The sequence below is a fragment of the Psammomys obesus genome, unplaced genomic scaffold (assembly GCF_907164565.1).
Source record: "Psammomys obesus unplaced genomic scaffold, mPsaObe1.curated_primary_1811, whole genome shotgun sequence".
In the NCBI taxonomy this organism is placed as follows: domain Eukaryota; kingdom Metazoa; phylum Chordata; class Mammalia; order Rodentia; family Muridae; genus Psammomys; species Psammomys obesus.
The window spans coordinates 17,642,569-17,663,312 of NW_026593286.1; the positions used below are offsets into that span (position 1 = coordinate 17,642,569).

A 20,744-nucleotide genomic window follows, 5' to 3' on the forward strand; every position below is an offset into this window, starting at 1 on the left:
GCAACTGACTGCTTCCCTCAAAGCTTTGGGCAATCACGGCTTTCCGTTGCAGACCTAAGAATTGAGCTTTGCTGTTCCTACTTCTCAGGAAGGGCAACTGAGGCTCAAAGGGACAATAGCTGAGTAGCAGCAGAAACAGACTTCAACCTACAGGTGTCTATGTTTGGAGGTCATCTCCCTGTCTCTGTCTCTCTGTCTCTCCCTCTTCCCCACTCCCCCCCCCCTTCAGACCTGAGTGATGAATATAGACAGGAGCCACCTGTGCCTACCTCTACACCAGACATAGACTGCTTGAGGCACAAAGCAGAGGCAGGCAGTTACTTCTGGCCAGGGAAGTAGGGAGGATGTTGAAGGATGGTGCTACAGTAGGAACCCAAAAGGATGGCAGGATGTCTTGGGGTGAAGATACAGATCAGAAGGGCAGAGGACTAGGGTGTGTGATGGGCAGCTCAAAGCACACATCCAGGCAGGGCAGGGCATCTTGGTGGACTGACACTCTTGGTATCCATCTGAGTGAGCCAGACATGGATTCCCAGGGCTGGGTAGGATAGGCCAACCTTTCAGAAGAGTTTCTGTTTGGGGTACACTAGGGAGCTGCGAGGATGGGTGGTGAGATGAAGACTCCATGTTATGGATGGAAAAACAACATAGGGAGAGAAGTTGAGATGAGTTTGGGGCAAGGCCTAGGGGCAGAGTGTCAGGCATAGAGAGGACAAAGCTGGCAGAGATAAGCAGGATCTTTCCCCTGGCAGGGGAGACCCTGCCCCCTTTCTCTTCTGGAACCCAGTCCCCTTTGTGCTGGGATCCCCACGGCCTTCAGACTCTCCAGCTTTCTTCCTCCACTAAGGTCACACCCACACTGGCCCGGCCTTGAGCACTACCCATGCTGGCAAGAGATGAGCAGAGATGTTTCTCCTGGACCCTGATTCTTAACCCTCCAGCTAGACACACACTCCTACGCATGTCCTGTCCACCTTATTTCCTCCTCAGCCCTTCCACAAGGTGTTAGGCTGCCTGCTCCAGGGACAGAGCTGTGGCAGGGTCCCAGTTCTCTCCTTTGCCCTGGCGTCTTCCTCATACTGCCTCTGCAACCGGCAGGCTCGCTCCGGGGCTCCAGAAGCCCTTGAACTCCACCACAGCACCCACGGTCTCAGCACCACACTTCACCTTTGTGGTGCAGCGGCTGCACAACATCACAATCTAGCTCATCCCCAGGGTGCTGATCTTGGCCTTCTCCCTGCTGGTGCTGGTCTTATACTACAGCCTCCTGTACCTGGGGCCCTGAACTCTGCAAAGACCTTACTTTCCCTGGGGCTGCAAAGCATCAGCTGCTCACTGCCTCCCTCTGGTGGCTGCTCACCCAGGTCTCTGGGCAGAGCCTTGGGTCTACCAGCCTGTGCTTACTTAACATCAAGGAAACCTCATACTATGCAAAAGCAGCTTGTGTCATTACTGCCGCATTGGGGGTGCTGAAGACAGACTTCCCAATGAGCTGAAATCTCCTAATCTGTGCTACCCCCTCCCCATGTGATTTTGTCTTTACTTTTTGAGTCATCAAGGACCGAAAGCCCTATTTTAGTACTCTGAGAGGATGATAAAACACTCAGAGAAAGTAATTCAAGTGATGCCCTTGTAGGAATAGAGCCAGGTGATTTGAGCATCTCTTTTAAGTTTCTGTGGTACTAAGGGCGTACACCAGGAGAGCTGCCTTCATTTTCCCTGGTGATTGCAGTGTTACAGTAAAGGAAATGTGGGTTTGGGAGTCAGGCAGCTGAGTTGAAACCTGGCCTTTTAAACCTCTGTGGTGCTGAGCTTACTGCTTAAACTCTCTGATCCTCGGTTGCTTTTTCATTATGTAAGGTATAAGAGCCCCGACTTCCTCTACACCGTGAGTGGAGCTCTTATTGCTCTTAGTGGTTGAAGGATGCTGGCCACTCAGCCCAAGTCTACCCTTTATTAAATATCATCCACTGACCTTTCTACCTGCCTTCTCTCTCTAGCACTTCCGTGGGCAGTTTCCCATCAGGAGGAAGCAGTGACCAGGGTCCCCGGACACCCATCCACACCATGCTGGACTCCGGCATCCGCTCCGGCAGCCTGGGGCAGCCAAGTCCTGCAGCACTGAGTTACCGGAGCTCCTCACCTGTCCCGGCTGGTGGCGGCAGCTACAGCAGCCCTGACTACTCCCTTCAGCCGTTCAGTTCTTCTCCAGAAAGCCAAGGCCAGCCACAGTTGAGTGCGGCCGGCGTCCACATGGTGCCTGGGAGCCCTCAGGCACGACACAGAACAGTGGGCACCAACACTCCACCTAGTCCTGGTTTTGGTCGGCGGGCCATCAACCCCACCATGGCTGCCCCTGGTAGTCCCAGTTTGAGCCACCGGCAGGTGATGGGTCCATCTGGCTCTGGTTTCCATGGTAATGTGGTTTCTGGCCACCCAAGCAGTGCAGCGACCACTCCTGGAAGCCCAAGCCTGGGCAGGCACCCTGGGGCCCACCAAGGGAATCTGGCCTCCAGTCTCCATGGCAATGCAGTTCTTAGCCCTGGGAGCCCTAGCTTGGGCCGGCACCTGGGTGGGTCTGGCTCTGTGGTTCCTGGCAGCCCCAGCTTGGACCGGCATGCAGCTTATGGTGGCTACTCTACCCCTGAGGACCGAAGACCAACACTGTCTCGACAAAGCAGTGCCTCCGGCTACCAGGCTCCTTCCACACCCTCATTCCCTGTCTCCCCTGCCTACTACCCTGGCCTGAGCAGCCCCGCCACCTCACCCTCGCCAGACTCAGCCGCCTTCCGGCAAGGGAGCCCAACACCAGCCTTACCGGAGAAGCGGAGAATGTCAATGGGAGACAGGGCGGGCAGCCTCCCCAACTATGCCACCATCAATGGGAAAGTGTCCTCCTCACCTGTTGCCAATGGAATGTCCAGTCCCAGTGGGAGCAGCACCGTCTCCTTCTCCCACACGCTTCCAGACTTTTCCAAGTACTCTATGCCAGGTGTGTCTGTTCTCTTACATTTCTACGTCTGCCCCAGCCATCCCTCGGCAGATGGCAGTGTGTGAGTCACCAACCCATAGGCCTGAGTTCCTTGCCTGTAGCAGGAGTTGTACCTTTAGAACATGGCTAGGATGGGGCTGCTTTGATGGAGGTGCACCAGATGAGGAAGATGGACTAGGAAGCACAGACAGTATGTTATGGCTGTCACTGTCATAGCCCCCTATTGAGCATATGCTATGTGGCAGCCTGAGCCAAGTACTCATTTAATCCTCTAACCCCTATGGGGAGGTGTAGGCAGTGCTAACTCTGCTTTATACAGGAAGAGGCTCACACAGCTGACTTCAGGCCCATAGTACCCCCAGACGAGTACTCTTGGGGCAGGGGAGATGGCTCAGTGGGTAAAACACTTGCTGTACAAACATGAGGACTTGGATTTGGATCCTTAGAACCTTTACTGTGTTCCGTAAAGACGGAACACAGTAGTGTGTGTTTGTAATCCTGTACTCCTGTGTCTGGATGGGTGGTGAAGACAGGAGATTACCCCAAAAGCTTATAGACCAGCTAGCCTAGCATATGCAGCAGTGATCAAGAGACTCTGCTTCAAACAAGGTGTAAGGCAAGAATTGACATCCAAGATTGTCCTCTGACCTCTACAAGCAGGTTGTGGCATAGACACACTCATGCACACGCATGCACACACATACACGCACACACGAACATGATGGGAATGTCTTCAGCATGTATTAATAATTTTGAGGGATACTATGACTTAACAGAACTGTGAGACTGCTGTCCTGGACCTCTGTGACTCTTGTCAGCCCCACACATCAGTTAACCATGGGCCTGATGGGCAGGTAGGACAGAGGAAAGGCTAAGGGTGAGATGTTTTTTCACAGAGCCTAGTTTGGGCAGTCCTGCTTCTGGCAGGATGAGTTCTTCACCCAAGTCTAGTCTTGGTGTCTTTGCTTCCATGGAGACAGCTCATTCTCCAAACATAAAGTTCAAGGCCTCAGGTGATCCGCACCTTCTCAACCAGACTTCGACCCTGTGTGCAGAGGCCCCGGGGCTACTTGTGTCCAAGGCAAGATGCAGAAAATTGTAAACAGCCTGGGCTCTGTGTCCTGTGTCCTTCTCAGGTCCTTCCAGGCTGGGACACTTAGAGTGACCCTGCACTCCCCTGCTTCCTGCCGCCTACTAGGGACATCTGGTTCCCAGCCCCAGTCCTTGAAGGATGCGAAGTTTCTAGTAGTTAGGACACTTCCTGTTTCCCACCATCTTGCCTACTTAAAATAGCCTTTGGAGTCAACACAGGAAAGCACACAGGACTGCGGCTGCCTCTGACAACTCCTTAGATCAACCGTGGCAAAGCTTCAGAGGGCCAGGCGCTTGCAGCAAATGCGTTCTCTAGCTGCCCAGCCTGGGAAAGGAGCTGAATCCCCTTAGGTCCCTGGAGATGCCTATGAGAACCAAGGTCCTTGGTTACAGATGCAGAGTCCTTCTCTCCTAACCTGGTAGCAACCTCAGCACTGGGTCCCCTGCTTCAGTCTCTCACAGCTATCAGGAGGACCGTGAAAGTGGATTTCCCTCCCTTTCCTTTCTCTTCCTGGCCCTTTGGTTTTTTTATGCTTTGTGCCGAATGGTCAAAGAATGTTGGTGGAAAGCAAGATGAAGTTCTAACACCCACCTGCGTGGTTCAGTGGTTGCAATTCACAACAATCTGTTAGGTATTTTATGAAGACCTAAGGTTGAGCTTAGAGCACAAAGACGTGCTAAGGAGCCAGGCACAGTAATGGTTGCCTGTAGTCCTAGAACTGAGAGGAGGAGGCAGGAGCATGAAAAGTTCCAGGGAATGCCATAGTTGGACTCAATCTTGTCCAGACCCCTCTACAATGTAATGTTCCGAGAAAGAGGCTATGGTCTTCAGAGCTGCGTCACACCTGTGTCACACCTGATAGGTGACCACTAGAGTGCTGGCCAGGCCCTCATCTAGAGGTTGGAGGATGGGAATGACTTTTGACCCTACTGGTGTAGGATGCCACTTTGAATTGGGTATCAAGAGGGGATGGGTCGCAGGGGAGAGACATGGGTCTTCTTGTCCCTGCTCATGGGTGTTAGATTGAAGCTGGGAGATGGAGCATAGGGAGAAGGGACTAGAGAGGTGTCAACCTATAGGAGTGAAGTGGGGAAAATGTCCTCAGATCTTCTATGCACAGGGAATGGGGTGGGGAAGTTTTTGTTTGTTTGTTTGTTTTTTTGTTTTGTTTTCTTTTTCTTTTTTTTTTTCACAGAATGGCCAGGTAGCCATGGTGACTGGCAGGAGGCAAGCTTGGGGGGAAGAAGGCTGCTGGGTACTTCCTGCCATATTCTGTGATGTTTGACGATCCAGAAAGCTGTTTTTTTGTTTGTTTGTTTGTTTGTTTGTTTGTTTCTGGGGCTGACACACATTTGTTGGCTTAGAATAATAGAAGTAAATTCTGTCATAGCAAAAGCCAGAGATCAAAATCCAGATGTTGGCAGGGACTCTGACAGGGCACAGTTTAAAACCCTCTCCACACTTTTCCTGATGACAGTGGTCCCGTGTCTCTTGACTTAAGGATGTTTTATTTTCATCTGCTACAGTCCTCATGGATCTGTTGTCTCTTCCCCATTTTGGAAGACAGCAGTCATATTGGACTAGGGCTCACACCAGTCTACTTGCCTTTGTCTTAACTTGAATACATCTTCAAGGACCATCTTTTCAATAAGGGCACATTTGTAGGTTGTGTGTTTTAGGGTGTCAACATCTTTTGGGAAGTGTGCAATTCAACTGTAACACTTTCTCTTCATTTCCTCCTTTAGACAATAGTCCCGAGACACGAGCTAAAGTGAAGTTTGTCCAGGACACTTCCAAGTATTGGTACAAGCCTGAGATCTCCAGAGAGCAGGGTGAGTTGGGGACTGTCTTGTTGGTTTGGTGGTCCATCAGGAGACCTCATGGGCTCCTGTTCTCCATCTCTGCCTTGGGCAAGAACTCATTACTCTTTGCAGTAGGTGGGGGTGCAAGAGGGGAGACTGGGATCAAGGTCAGGCAGGAAAAACCACTTCCTGTGTAAAGGAGGGTATCAGAAGCAGAGCGTTGGAGGAGTTTAGCAAAGCCTTGGTTTTCCCAGGCAAAGTAACAGGCCAGTCAAGGACATATGAAACAATGATATGGAAGAAGGAGATGATGATTATTCAGAAAAAACAAAAAAAAAAAAACAAACAAAAAAAAAAAAACAACTAAGTTTGGAATGTAGGCCAAGCTTAAGGTCTCAGGGAAAGTCTGTGGTTATGGGATGAGGGTCAGCAGGGAGGGCCTCCAGGTCCACTTTTTTTTGTTTGTTTGTTTTTGTTTTTTTTAAATGAAGTTACAGACCAGTCCCAACTGCCATCCATACACTGTCAGCTTCCTGTCATGGGGCTGTGTTGAGTAGTGGCTCTAGATGGCATGGCCTCCAGTGTTCGTTCTCTCTAGACATCTGCAGGAGACATTTGCCTTGCTTGGTACAAGAGGGCCCTCGAGAGTGCTTGCTTACAGCCTGATACCATAGGACATCATCAGAAGAGAGAAGATAGCCCTCAGGCCCCTGGGACTCAAGCTAAGCCAGTGCTAATGGTTTCTTGATGGCTCTTCTCTTCTGTCTCCTCTCTTTTCAGCCATTGCACTCCTGAAGGATCAGGAGCCAGGGGCCTTCATCATTCGTGACAGCCACTCCTTCCGAGGGGCCTATGGGCTGGCCATGAAGGTGTCCTCGCCCCCTCCAACCATCACCCAGCAGGGCAAGAAAGGTAATGTCTTCTCCTTCCAGGCTAAGGCTGGGGCATCTTGCTTTCTTCAGAGTTTTGGGTACTGAACAGGGCTCTAACTCACCCAGCTGCTCCCTGAGAACCTCCATGAGAATGAGTGGTGGTTTTATGACAGCAGACCATTGGGTGTTGCTGTGTGTGTGTGTGTGTGTGTGTGTGTGTGTGTGTGTGTGTTGTTTCCTGAATGGATGGGAAGGGAGTAAATGGCCATAATCATCCCACAGGGCTCTAGTCACCTTGCTTCAGTAGCCCTCTTTCCCATCTCATCCTGCAGAAGTTATGAGATGGTGGCAGGAGGGTGCTACCACAAGGAGTAACCAGTTCTCTTTCTTCTTATTTATTCCAGGAGACATGACCCATGAGCTGGTGAGGCACTTCCTGATAGAGACAGGCCCTAGAGGAGTCAAGCTCAAGGGCTGTCCCAATGAGCCAAACTTCGGTGAGCATCCTGGCTTGTCCTTATGGTCTCTGCCATAGTCCTCAGACCCAAGTTCTTTCTATCTCACTCCTGCCAGTCCTCCTGGGCATGGCATTGGCAGAAAGAAGGAACAGCTGCTGTTTCTATAAAGTTTTATTGAGACCTGGCCACACTTCTTAGTTACATACCGAGTACTGTGGCTCCTCCCAGCTGAGATGGACTGTCAGTACATTAAAATAACAGTACTAAGAACAGCTGCCCTTCTTGGCTACCTATTATGCGAAAGTCACTATCTAGATGTCATGTTACTTTGGTGTCATAGCAGTCCTGCATGGTAGCTGTCACCCTCCCCATTTTGCACATGTGTAAGTGCCACTTGAGTCCCCTAGATAAGCAACAGAGCTGGGATTTGATGTCACAGTTCTCCTACAGTACTGTTCTGATGGGGGTTCTGTGACTAGAAAGGACTCAGGGGACATGGCTGTCAAGGAAAGTAGTTAGGTCCCCTTGTAGTTCCCAGTGTAAAGGGGGCAGGTTTTTATTTATTTTTTGGCTGGGGTGGGCAAGTGTGGGTGGTGATGAAGAAGCTGGGGGCTAAGATGTGGCTCAGGCCCAGGTTTGAGCCTCAGCATGGAACAAAACAAAACAAAACCCAACAACAGCAACAACAAAACATTCAGCAGATCCTGGGATGGAATGAAGTTGGATGGGGTGGGGTTCTTTGGGTTCCCTTTCCGGTCTCTCTTAATCACTCTTCCCGGTTGTCTCTCTCCACAGGCTCCCTGTCTGCCCTGGTCTATCAGCACTCTGTCATCCCACTGGCCCTGCCCTGTAAACTGGTCATTCCAAGCCGAGGTAGGAGATATTCCCTCATGTCGTCTGCCCAGAGTGGAGCCAGGGTGGAGACAATACAGGGAACCCCTCCCCCATCTTCTGTTAAAGTGGGGGCTGCTCATTAAAAAGCTTAACCCTAAGAAACACCCATTAATTGATTCGCCAGATTGTTCTTGAAAATATTCTGGTGGTTTAAAAAAATTCGCACTGAATTCTCAGAACAGGCCTTGTCCCCGGGGAGATCCGAGAAGCAGGGGATAGTCACACAAGGATTATATCCTGGTACATGAGAGAGACTTTTAGTGCCAGTTGACCATTTCTCTTCATCCAGTTTGACACACTGAATTATTAATAACCACTGACCAACATTATTAGCTTGAAGGTTCAAATGCAACTTCAATAACATTAGTAACCACACAGCTTAGACATTAATTCAATTATATTTGTGTGGAATTTACAAAATCGTTTGATATTTAAACCATATAAACCGGCGGCTCTCAGAACACAGTGCCTGGAGCTGCTGCGGCCATCTTGGACACTTGCTAAACTGCAGATTATTTTCAAATTTGTCAGAAACTCAGAGACAGAGCCAGGCTAGGGGCTGCAGACGTCTGGCCTTAGCAACCCAGAAGGCTGAGCTCCGTGGGTCACAGGTTCAGAACCTGCTTTGGCTATAAGTGACTCTAGGTTAGATTGGGCAAAAACGAGATCTCAATACAAAGGAAAGGAGATGTAGCTGTGTGGTAAAGCACTCGCCTATAGGTGTGAGACCCCAGGGTCGGGCTCCAGTGACGAGAAACCAGTACAGTACACCTGTGGACTCGGCCCAGCAATTTGTGTTCTAACACAACTGTACACCAAAGTTTAGAAGCACCGATCATTTTTTTTTCCCTCCTCCTCCTTTCCCCCACTTCTTTCTTTTTAAAAGCTCCCCCCTCACCCCCGTTATTTAGACCAGTCTGTCCGTGACTCACAATTCTCCTGCCTCAGCCCCTAATGTTCTGGGATTGGAGGCACACATCATATTCCAATTTATGGCATCCTTAAAAAAATTTTTTTTCTTGTCAAAGTATAGTTGAAATAAAGCGTGTGTGTTTCATGTGACAGACAGAGTGACGAACTTGAGCTACTCAGTACTTCCAGCACTTGATTTCTAACTCATCTCAAAGTAACAGTTTGTGCTGCGTTGATTTCGGTCACTCACTGTGTGCACAAGGGGCCTGCAGTCCCCCTTGAAGCCTTGTTGTGTCACAGGCTTGAGACTCAGCAACTGTCATCACCATCATCATTTCACAGACACTTAGCAGGTACTGAGGTGGGGAGCTGAGCCCAGCACTGCTTGGCGCTAGGGCCTCCCAGCCCCGTGCTGGTGCCTTAGTATCGTCTTATATACTCGGTGCTGACTGCCAAGACCCACTGTGAAAAGAGTATCTGTTTGGGGAGGCATGTGCAGGGCTTGCCTTAGGCCCAGCCAGACTCGTTTTAATTACTTCAGGGTTTTAATTACTAATTGAATTTTTGTTTCAGACCCCACAGATGAATCAAAAGATAGCTCAGGCCCTGCCAACTCAACCACTGACCTGCTGAAGCAGGGAGCAGGTAAGTGGCACCTGAGATGGGACTGATGCCCAGACCCCTCTTGCCCACCTCCTGCCCTGTCCTCTCCCACTGGTATAAATTGGAATTCTCTGCCAGTTTCCATTTCTCTGTGCTTTGGCTCAGGGCTTGCCTGAAATTTGTCCGCACCTGCCTCAGCACGGTGGATCTGAGGGATTATCCTCACCTACCCTAACCCCCGTGACTCCTTGGCTCCATGTCTTCCAGCTTGCAATGTGCTCTTCATCAACTCTGTGGATATGGAGTCACTCACTGGGCCTCAGGCCATTTCCAAAGCGACATCTGAGACTTTGGCTGCTGACCCCGCACCAGCCGCTACCATTGTTCACTTCAAGGTCTCTGCCCAAGGAATCACACTGACTGACAATCAGAGAAAGTAAGCTTTGTCTGCATACCTCTTCTCCAGCCTCTCTCCCCCTTACCCGCTCACTCGTGCTGTTACCATCCCTGTAGCCATCGACTACCTATGTATCTGTGCATTCATCTTGCGTCCATCCATCCTTCCATCTAGCCTCCACCCACCCACTTGTTCATCCGTCCACCTACCCACATACTCAACCATCCATCCATCTATCCATCCATTCACCCACATTCATCCACCAACCCATTCATCCACCCACCGACCTATCCACCCTCGCATCCATCCATTTATACGTCTTTCCATTCACCAGACCCTTCATATAGCTCTCTCTATCCAAGATCCATCCACTTATTCATCCGTACTTCTAAAGAGTGGCCTTCTTTGAACCTATAGAATACATATTGCTGGAGAAAAGGCCTTGGTTTTAAGAGTAGATGTTTCTACACTGTGCTCTCTCTGTTCCCAGTCCATCCCTTCCTCTTCCAGAGTTCGGCATTTATCATTTCTAAGGGCTAAGTGGCCATGTTCCTTTGGCACATCTGTCTGTTTCTGTGTGGGGCTGGAGCCCTAGTCTGAGGATCTCAGCCCATCTTATTTATAAGGAGAGGCTGTATGAACTCATGCTAGGCACAGTGACCGGAAGATGGCCTGACCTGCGGCTGGTAGCAGGTGTGAAAAGCAGTTACTCCCACACTCACTCTGGCCCTCTGATATCTTTGCCACAGGCTCTTCTTTAGGCGACACTACCCTCTCAACACCGTCACCTTCTGTGACCTGGATCCACAAGAAAGAAAGTAAGTGTCTTATGGGCACCTCTGCTCTGTCCCCTGTAGTTCGTGTGTGCTGTGTGCCTGTGTATCCTTGCCCCAGACACAGCTTTGGTTTGTCCTGGGCAGTGAGAGCAGTTATGTCGGCAGCCACCTTAGTCTCCTCCCCAGACCTGGTGACTCTCCACGGACGTCTTTGCTCACCTCTCCATGCTCTGTTGTGTCTCCCCTCCACGTGGGAGGCAGGCTGCAGCATCCTCCTCACTTGGACCACCCTCAGTGTGACCTTGAGGCTATGCCTCCTGGAGTGGGGGCTTCTCTGCCTCCCCCTGGCAGGGCTCCTAGGAGGGGCACACCGACTCACGGCGGGCTTTTTTTTCCCCCACAGGTGGATGAAGACAGAGGGAGGGGCTCCTGCTAAGTAAGTAGCTTTGCCTGCACCCAGCTGTTGTATTCCTGTGTGGGGAAAGCGGGCACAGGGCTAGGCTCTAGACCAGGAGTCTGATAAAGGCCTACACGCCAAGGTCCCTGAGAGTAGAAGAAAGAGTAGATAGCCTGCATCTTGATGCTAATAAAGACAGGTGTCTGGACGTGGAGTCCTTAGGATTTGTGGAAAGAAAGAATACTTAAAAAAACTGATTTAAGTGACAGGTGCATTTTGGGTAGATAGAAGTGGGTTCAGGGAAAGGGATTGCATGATTTGTAGACTTGTAGGTTCCTGAAGACAGCCTGGGGTCTCTCAGTTGCTGGCAGCTGTTGAATTAAGAGATAGAGGCCAGAGCGCCAGGGGGTGGGCCAAAGTGAGAGCACCTTGCTTGGGAATGGAAAGGACCAGCTAGGAATCTAATCCTTATCAACAAGGGGCTCCAGAGGGGCTGTGTGGGAGGGAGGCTGCCTCAGCCTTCTGTAGCCTTCATAGACTCAAAAGGGACCTCACGTTCCAGTGCCTCCCCACATCACTGAATCTCTTCGTGTTACTGCCAGACCGACAGACAGGCCAGTTTGCCAATGGGTCAGATGGCAGTGTTCAGGCACAACTGGCTGGGTCCCTATCCTGGCATAGACAGGCCTATGTGCTTCTACTCTGGGATCTCAGAGATGCTCCTCACCCTGTCTGGATCACCCCCTACCATGTCAAAGTTACAGTTAGCCCTGGAAAGGAGACTGCCCTGACCATCTCCCGGCCATTATCAAAGGCCTTCAGGTCCTGCAACAGAGTTGTGAGAGTAAAGCTTTTTGAAGTATACGGCGTGTGTGTGTGTGTGTGTGTGTGTGTGTGTGTGTGTGTTTTCTCATGTGCTATGTGGACGTTCATTTGCTGTTTGTCTATGTGCACAGGTGTAAACAGAGTGTGCTTGCCCGTGTATGCGTGCACAGACACACACAGGCAGGCAGAAGCCAGCCTGGCTAATTTTAGCTGTGGGTGCCATGCATGCCCGGCTGAGGGGTTTTCATTGGCATTTCCAGCTGTCCTGATTGCCCCATCTCACTCTAATTAGCAACATGCTGGCTGGGAGGGGCCCTGAGCTCACATTCTGTTCTCTGCTCTCATATTTTTAACTTTGTTTTTGCAGAGAGAGAGAATGCTGGGTGACTCCCATTGGTATTGGAGAGGGCAGGGGCAGGTGTGGAGTTCCTTATCCCTCATGTTTTTCAGGGCTTCCCAGCTTCCAGAGCCAGGAGGGAGGGAGGGGCTGGAAAGGGAGGGAGGGAGAGAGAGAGAGAGAGCTGGGAAGGTGGGAACCTGCTTATCCTTTGTCTTTGTGACCACTTTGGAAGCATGTCCTGTAGGAACCCTTAGGTTGGGGTGGGCCTGAGAAAGAACCCAAGGAAGCACTTGGACTCTCCCTGCCCTCCTGTTCTTCTTGCACCCTCTCTAACCAGTCTTGTCACTCTGGTCCCACCCCTGCTGCCCCCCAGGGGAATGCTACCTGCCAGGAAACAAAGCAAGGGACTGTCCCCAGGACCTGGCTTTAAGAGCCAGCCTCAGTTCTAGATGTTTGGAGAAGTGTGGAGGCTGGAGAAGGCAGGCTGGCCTGGGGCATGCTTTCCTGCCTGGGTCCTTACACGGATCCCCTCCCCCACTCGTAGGCTCTTCGGCTTCGTGGCCCGGAAGCAGGGCAGCACCACAGACAACGCTTGCCACCTCTTCGCAGAGCTTGACCCCAACCAGCCCGCGTCTGCCATCGTCAACTTCGTCTCCAAGGTCATGCTGAGTGCAGGCCAGAAGAGATGAATCTTGGAGGCCTTGGGGGTGGGGCCTGTGGGGGAGGGGATCTGCGAATCCTGACCACCTTGAATTCAGAAAGAGAACTTTGGGTCAACCGTGGAGAAGGAGAGATGAAAGTGCAATGCGGGGAGAGGGAAGTGAATTTCGGAGGGAAGGGGAGGGGAAGGAAGAGGAAGGAAGGACTGAAGTGAGGGTCTCAGAATCCCCTGGCTCCCCTCCCCCCCTCAGAGAGAATTGAGCTCCCCGCAGGGAACACACAGGCCTCTTTGGGGGACCATATTTCACAGAGCAATGAAAAAGCTCGTTCTCTCTAACACTCCTGCTTTGAGAGAAGAAGACTCCCTCTCTGGAGGTCGCTAAACCCAGTGGCTAGGGAATGACATCAGGCGGTGACACTTCTTCACATTTTGCTTGGCCCGAGCCACCCGTGGTCCGCGCTTGCCCTGACTTCCTGTTGCGGGGCGTAAATGTGCCCTTGCGAGCTGACTGATACCTGCCTGTATCCACTCAGATTACAAACAGCTCTGCTTGCCTGTGTCCCTTGTGATACACGTAGACACACTGTTCAAAGAAGGCTAGGGATATGGGGTCCCAAGGTCCCCTTTAGGAGTATAGCATTATGGGTAGCAGAGTTCTCCATCTCCTTCCCTCTCTCTCTCTCCACCTACCCTCCAGTGGCCCTGGGGGCCTCTAGCCTATCCCCTGTAGGGACCCTGGTTCAGAGGAAACGGCCAACCTGAAAGCATTAGCCCTGTTCTGTCTCCTGGAGACTGAAGCTGGGTTGGAGGAAGAGGTGATGCCCACAGTCTTAGGAAAGATACCCGTTAGGAAGGGTGGCATCTGGTTGTGGGGCTCACAGTGAGTTGGGCATGGGTGTTGTGGGGCTCATAGCAACTTGGGCATGCACATTTGACAGTGCCCAGGACTCTGCCTTTACTCCTTTCCTTCCACCCAGTTCCTGAGCCAGGAGTGCCAGCACTAGCCTTGCACTTATTCATCTGCTTGAAGCCCACTGGGGGATGGGGCTTGTGCCTTTCTGACCTATCCTATCCTATATAGTCCTCATGTTGGCTTATCCCAAGAGCCTACTTCCCAAAGTCCTGCCCAGGGCACCTGGCGGACACCTGGAGACCCCTTTTTCCCCCGTCTGTGTTTTGGGGTCCGACTATTGCAGATACCCTTCTGGCTGGGCTGCCCAGGGTGACATCAGAGTGCCTCTGGGGATGCTGCTGGAGAACCACATGGTCCTCCCACAATGCCAAAGGGTTCCCTGTTTTCCCTTTGCCTTGGTTTCCCCAGCAGAACCATGCTGCCTATGGGACAGAGGACAGAAGGTATGAATTTAGGCCAAAGGCCTTATGGTCCATTTGTGGGGTTGGAAAGGCCCCTGCCACCATTTAAGCCCGTGGGGGTCCCCTAGGGGTGGCATTGTACTGATATATAAATATATATAATATATACATGAGACATACTGATAGAATCTGTAAGCTAATAAAAATATAAGAAAAGGTTAAAAAAAGAATAGGTAAATTGACAAGTAATATTTATTGTTTTCCCATATTGCTTTATTGTTTCTGGCCACAAACTGTTCCCCTCTCTTTTTCTTATAAGAAGAGCCTGAACTGCAGAGAATCTTCATATTCCAAACAGCCCAGGGCTGGCCTTGGCCTTGACCCTTGCCCTGCCTTCCCTAGGCTACATCTGGGACTTGGGGGGATGACATGCACCAGCTCTTTAACCCCTTATTTTCTGGCAAACAGTAGTCCAGCTGCCAGCAGTCTGGATGTGTGGACAGCTGATTCCATTGCCACAGGCCGAGCCAGCGTGTGTTTGGGGATGTGGGTGTGTATGGCCATGGTGTGTACATCTCTTGGATTTTTTTTCTCCACCAGGGAGCTTTGACTGTGTGGACATTATATAAGGAGCTAGAAAGAAAATTGTCTGGGTTAGGTGGGGATCATAGGTAGAGGCTCTTGCTGGCCCCCACTTCCCAAAGAATAAATGGGCTTATCGGTTAAGGTCCTTCTAAAGTATCCTTCCCTCTGAGATATTCAAGGCAAATGCCTGGATTACCCATTTCCTCATCACCCAAATGAGTCCTACTTATTCCCAAGATAGGAGGAGACATTTTCCACACCTTTCTTTGTAAATGTCCTCCTCCTGTCCCAAACAGCCTGGGGAGTCCTCTCCTGGCTGCAGCGTTGTTCATGTGAGCTTTGGAGGAGCATCAGAACCTCTGCACCCTGCCCTGGGCCAGGCTCAAGTCTGGGCTCAGCCTTCATGTATGGTTTCACCTCTCCATACTGCCCTCAGGCCCAAGCCATGTGTGAGTCATGTGAAGGACCAAGGTGGGTGCTAACTAGTGGGTAAATCCTTCCCAACGTGCCTCTAGAAAGAGTGGACCCCCGAGTTCGGCTTTTCTGGAAAGTATGGTGGAGAAGGGGGGGCCTCACTCAGTTCTTACGCTGGGGACCACCACACTGTAGTCTGCCCTCTTCCTCATGTGATTCTCACGGGTGGGCCCCTGCACGCTCACACACGCGAGCGCACACACAGAGACCACACACGCACACACCACTCCATATGCAACCTACTCTTGCCAAAGATTTCCTTTAAACGAGAGCACTTTCACCCATTGTTGTTTTGTGAATGATCTGTTTTGCTGTTGTTTGTTGTTGAGTCTGTATGTCAGCAGGGAGCGTGCTGTCCACTCTTAAACGTGAATGCCAGAGGGGCCAGGGGAGCCAAGAGAACATGGCAGCATATGATGCCATTAACAAGATCCCTCAGCCACAGCCCAGCTCCACACCGCTTCTGACAACTCAGAGTATCTCTGAGGTTGGCCTGGGCCTTCACCTTCCCTGATATCTGAGGTGAGACTGCAGAAAGGAACAGTGATTGAGCCAGGATTGAGGCCCAGGGAATTCCCTATGGTTCTTCTGGGATGAGGGGGATAAGACTGAAGAGCTGGGCTAGAATACAACGGACAGGTGTCCCCAGAGGGAAGGATGGAAGAATTAACAACTGGATGCTGGGGCTGTCATGCTACTGTGGAGCCCCAGATCCCTTGTCCGGCCATGTTTTCGGAAAGAATCCACATCTTAGGTTTGGGAAAGGCCATTTGAGTCATTTTACATGACCCCTTCCTGGCAGCTTAGATATAGCTGCAGACAAGATTACTGGGATTCCTGGTGCACCCCAGCTTTGGAGAATCTCTAGGGATACACATTCTGAGGTTCTAGGGAGGACGCTGTGGATGTGTGCCCCTGTAGAAAGGGACTTTCGGGGGAGAGAGAGACCTTGTGGCTAGGCCCGAGTAGAGATCAAACAGGCTCCTTGAGCTGTCTGATGTGTGCAAGAGAAACCTGTGAGTGAACAGCAGCCATCCCGCTCTGGCTTGTCTTCTTTATCCTACTTCCCAGGACTTCTGACCCCTTTTCCCAGCTTCAGATATTGGGGAGACTCACCCAAGGGAAGTAGCCCTCTCCTGCCTCCGTGCCTTGGGTCTCCGAAGAGCTTGGAACCCAAAGCTAGGGCCACCCCTGCACTTAAGCCTTGGCCGAAGATCTCAAGACAGGTGTTTCCATGGTCAGTGGTGACGGGATGTGTGTGTGCGTGTGTGTAAGTATGGGTGCGTGTGTGGTCTGCTCGTCTCTTTCGGGAACTTCGAGGTGGGAGGTGGTAGATGGAGGGATGTCAAGTTCCAGGTGACCCGGTAATGAGAAGAACGAGGAGGTGAGGCCTGACGGGCCACAGATTGGTTGTGTTTTGGTGCTGATGTTGGAGGTGACAGCCACGTGGGATGACGAGGCCCAGCAGGCCCCTTGTGGTCTCCTGTCTCCTCAAATGGCTGGAAAAATTGGAGGTTCTCAGTTGGCTTCCATGCCTGGGATCCTCACAGCGGCAAGGCCACTGACATGCGACACACCCAGCGTGTCCTCTCGTCAGTGTTTACAGCCCAGCCCTCCCTGAGGACCCACATTTGGCTCATGTGCGTGAGCACGTTGGGGTGTGCATGAGGTATCTCTTCACTTTCTTCCCTTCTCTCATTCGACACAAACATAAATTCCTTACACCCTGGTTATCCCAACCTTGCCTCCTGGGCCCTCTGCTGGGAAACTAGTACCCAGAGTTCCTTCCCTGGACCCCAGTCCTCTGCTGTGTATTTATAGATGGAAATATACTTTATATTTTGTATCATTGTGCCTATAGCCTCTGCCACCTTGTATAAACCCTGATGTAATGCTAAGTGTTCTGGATATGAATGTATGTACACGGACGCTGTCCCCCTCTGTACAGCTGCTTGGTCTCCCACGATCCATTGTATGGCTTTATAAATGATAAACTTAAACACAAACCCAGGCTGTGGTCTAGCTGTGTTTGGGCTCTGCTGGGGGTGGGGTGGGGTGTTCACTGGGCAAGAGAGGTCTCTACTGGGCACCAGATATATGAGGGTCTTCATGATGCTTCCTGTAGCCCCAGCAGTCCCCCCCCCCACACCGTCCTTCTGGTCATCATGACTGTTATTCATCTGGACGCCTAGCTGGAAAAGAAGTTTGAAGAATAAAACAAGGACTGATGGACCTGAGTGAGGAAAAAGACAAGTAGTAGCTTCATAGCGTTGTGAAATGCTTTTGCTCTCACAGTCCCTGGAAAGGGGGCTCAGGGACCCCAGGCTCCCAGACCACTCTCTGATCCCCACTTTATCTACAAGGGACACAGCTAGAGAAGCAGAGCGTGTCTGGTGGGGACAGAGTGTATCTATTTCTGCTGTCTGCCAGGTGTCGTGTCCCACATCTGAGGGACACACCAGGAAACCAAGGCCCTGAGAAGTTACCTCGTCTTCTCAAAGCGAGAACCAATGGCCACTGAGGGCTGGGGTCTGAACAGGCAGGCTCAGGAGTGCCTTTTCTCGAGCAGGTGTACCTGTCCTCATGCCCATCTCACAGGTGAAAAGGCTGAGGTGCTTGCCCAGAGTCACGACACTAGGGTAAAGTGGCAGAGCCAGCCTGTGGCTCTTCCCTCTAGGCCCTTCCTAGCTCAAGCCTCGTAAGTGCTCTCAGGGATAGACTAGCTCTGGTGAGCACTGGGCCTATCTAGGGTTGTACACGTGTGCTACAGTCAGGCTGGCTTCCCAGGGAAGGGACCTGGGCTCTTGGGCTTGGAATGGAGGAGGTCAAGAGGATATGCTATGGTGTCATTCAGAAGCACAGGAATGCGGTGACCTCCAGTCTCTGCAGTCAGACTGGCTCAGGGTGCAGGAGCTCTGAGTTGGGGGCGGGATGGTCAGAGGCCAGTTCTGGAAGATGCAGCAAGGTCACAAGGAGAGGGTAGAGGGCAAAGGGCTGAGAGTAGAGGGAAAGAATATAACACACACACATACACACGCACACTCCGTGCCCAGGTGCCCAGTTCTCAGGTTAGCTGAAAAGTCCTGACTCATAGGTCCCACCCTAGGTCTTTGTGTGGCCAGTCTCAAGTGGTCAGTGAGCAATGTGTCCTCTCTCTGGCTGGATTCTTGTCCCATCCTCTTCTAAGAATGGGATGGATAGACAACAAGGGAAAGAAAAGAGGGCATCTGTTTGCCATGGGAGAATAACAATTTCAATGGGAAACTAGAAACGGAAGGCCCTAAGTGGCAGCAGGATGCTGTCAACCGAGAGAGGTTGGGAGGTCCCAGCTCTAAGTATTCAGCTTTTGGGGTGCCTAGCTGAGAGGCTGTGGTTGGTGACAGACCTGTGCTCCTAGCAGACAGGCTTTGGGGTGTCAGCTGAGAGACTGTCATGGCTTGAAAAGCTCTCGGTGGGGCTTCGGAATGCTAGTCAGGAGCACACCCGTGCTTTCTACAGGTTTGTCCCGCATGGATCTGCTAACCCAAGAGGCAGCAGGAGCAGTAGATCTCGAGGCTGGGGTCACAGGTGACCTGCCGCAGGTCTTGGAAGGAGGTGCAGAGATCAATGTCTTCTGTAGCCAAAATGCAGAGTCTGGGGGGTTGGTGGGGGCCGAGGCCAGAAAGAAGTCCTCGGCCTGCAGCATCTGGTCAAGTTTTCTTTACTTTTCTGGTGACAGTCCCTGCAGAGCCCAGGCGGCCTGTGAAGACCTCCACTCTAGGTGATGGAGGGGTGTGTTTGTGGGGGTGTGTGAGGTGGTCCTGCACTGCTGAGGCTGCAGGCCACCCTCCTACTTCTCAGTGGACATGCTAGGATTTTTGACACACTCCAGGCATGGAAAGGACCCCAGTGGCGATTCCGTATCCCTTGGGACAAACTCCATGAGAAAGGAGGCGCTTGCATCAGCTCTTGGTACCCACCGTCTAGCCCAGAGGCGGCTCAAGCATACCCCTCTTGCAGGATCTGTGGAATTGACTCTCATGCCCAGGAAAACAAACGCTGCCTTCTTACCTCATCCTATTTATTTGTTTGTTTTACTATGCCTCAAGGCCTCATTGTAGTCAAGGCCAACCTTGAACTTGGGATGTAGCTAAGCCTGACCTTGAACTTGTTAATTTTCTTGCCTCCATCTCCCAAGTGCCGAGATTACAGGTGGACCCATTTTTATCTTTTCCAGTCTTCAAAGGAACATTCCAGTAGTTTCCAGCCACCTGTCCTCAATAGGCCAATGAAAAAGACCAAATAAGATTAAGAGCAGTGGCCTTGTTGGCAATTCAAAGAAACAAGAGATGTGGGGATCTCAAGTCTGACCTCAGAGTCATGGCCGCACATGAAACAGCTGAGCAGTGTGGACAAGGTGCCCCGTCCATACCCCTCACTGCTGCTCCTGCTCCAGTCTTCCAACAGCCTGACTAGTTGTCAGAACCCTATGAAAGTGAGACCTCTGTGCAGGAGAAATGCTCCCCCTCTGGTTGCTTCCAGACTCCTGCCTAAGCCTGAGACTCCTGGACAAATTCGTTCATTGTCTCAATACTTTGGGTGTTGAAGGGAGGGACTCACCTGTCTCTACTGAGAATATCTTCATTCCCTGCCTGCGTAGGTACAATGAAAGCACCTGAGATATTCACGCCAGCCCCCCCCCCCCCCCTGCTGCTGTAGTTTTGCTGGGCTCTCAAGAGTGTTTGTCTTTCCTGGGCCTCAGTTTCCTCCTCTGAAGGATGGGTATGCTTTGCCACTAAGTGTCAGCCGTGGGCCGAGACCACAGCATGGAAGTGATCTGCCATTTACTACGGCTTTGTCTACCCCAAGAAATACATGCTACCGGGTCTTGCTGGGTTCTGCTTCCTCCAGCTCCCTCCACCAGCTCAGTGGCCTTCAGGGAGACTCGGCAGTGAAGAGGCTGCGCAGACAGCCCACCAGTGAACGGTATTGATTTGAGCGGTTCTCAGACTCCAGACCACAGGTTGGGGGGTGTGATACAGCCGCCTCTATGGCTCCAGCTTTTATGGGGGCTGGCAGATTATCTCTTGATCATCAGGACAGGATGTCCGGGCTCTGGCCCCTCCAGCCTCTGCCCCCTCCCTCCCTCCTGGCTTCCCAGACCCTGTCCTCCCTCTATCCTGCACTTGCAGTAATGAACATGGCAGCAGCATTCTTCCTTCCCCAGGGGACCTGGCTGGTTTGGGTACAGGTCCTTGAGTGGGGCGAGAGATTTCCAGGGAGAGAGAGAGGGAGCCTGGGGCTGTGCGGATTCAAAAAAGCCTTCAGAGCCACCTTTGGGTAAATCAGCCTCTTCACTCTTCCCAATTT

At 51.5% G+C, this 20,744-nt stretch overlaps 1 protein-coding gene across 8 annotated transcripts in view; it reads left to right on the plus strand.

Annotated features, from left to right (window-relative positions):
• Tns1 (tensin 1) overlaps positions 1-17,405 on the plus strand; it is a 209,133-nt gene extending 191,728 nt beyond the window's left edge. For all 8 annotated transcript variants that reach the window (XM_055616887.1, XM_055616888.1, XM_055616889.1 and 5 more), the window contains 10 exons: positions 2,001-2,992; positions 5,831-5,917; positions 6,668-6,799; positions 7,164-7,256; positions 8,013-8,090; positions 9,597-9,668; positions 9,894-10,062; positions 10,773-10,841; positions 11,203-11,235; positions 12,906-17,405. In XM_055616887.1, coding sequence (XP_055472862.1) covers positions 2,001-2,992; positions 5,831-5,917; positions 6,668-6,799; positions 7,164-7,256; positions 8,013-8,090; positions 9,597-9,668; positions 9,894-10,062; positions 10,773-10,841; positions 11,203-11,235; positions 12,906-13,050 — 1,870 coding nt within the window. In that variant the 3' untranslated portion in view covers positions 13,051-17,405. The remainder of the gene's footprint in view (positions 1-2,000; positions 2,993-5,830; positions 5,918-6,667; positions 6,800-7,163; positions 7,257-8,012; positions 8,091-9,596; positions 9,669-9,893; positions 10,063-10,772; positions 10,842-11,202; positions 11,236-12,905) is intronic.
• The last annotated feature ends 3,339 nt before the right edge of the window (positions 17,406-20,744 follow it).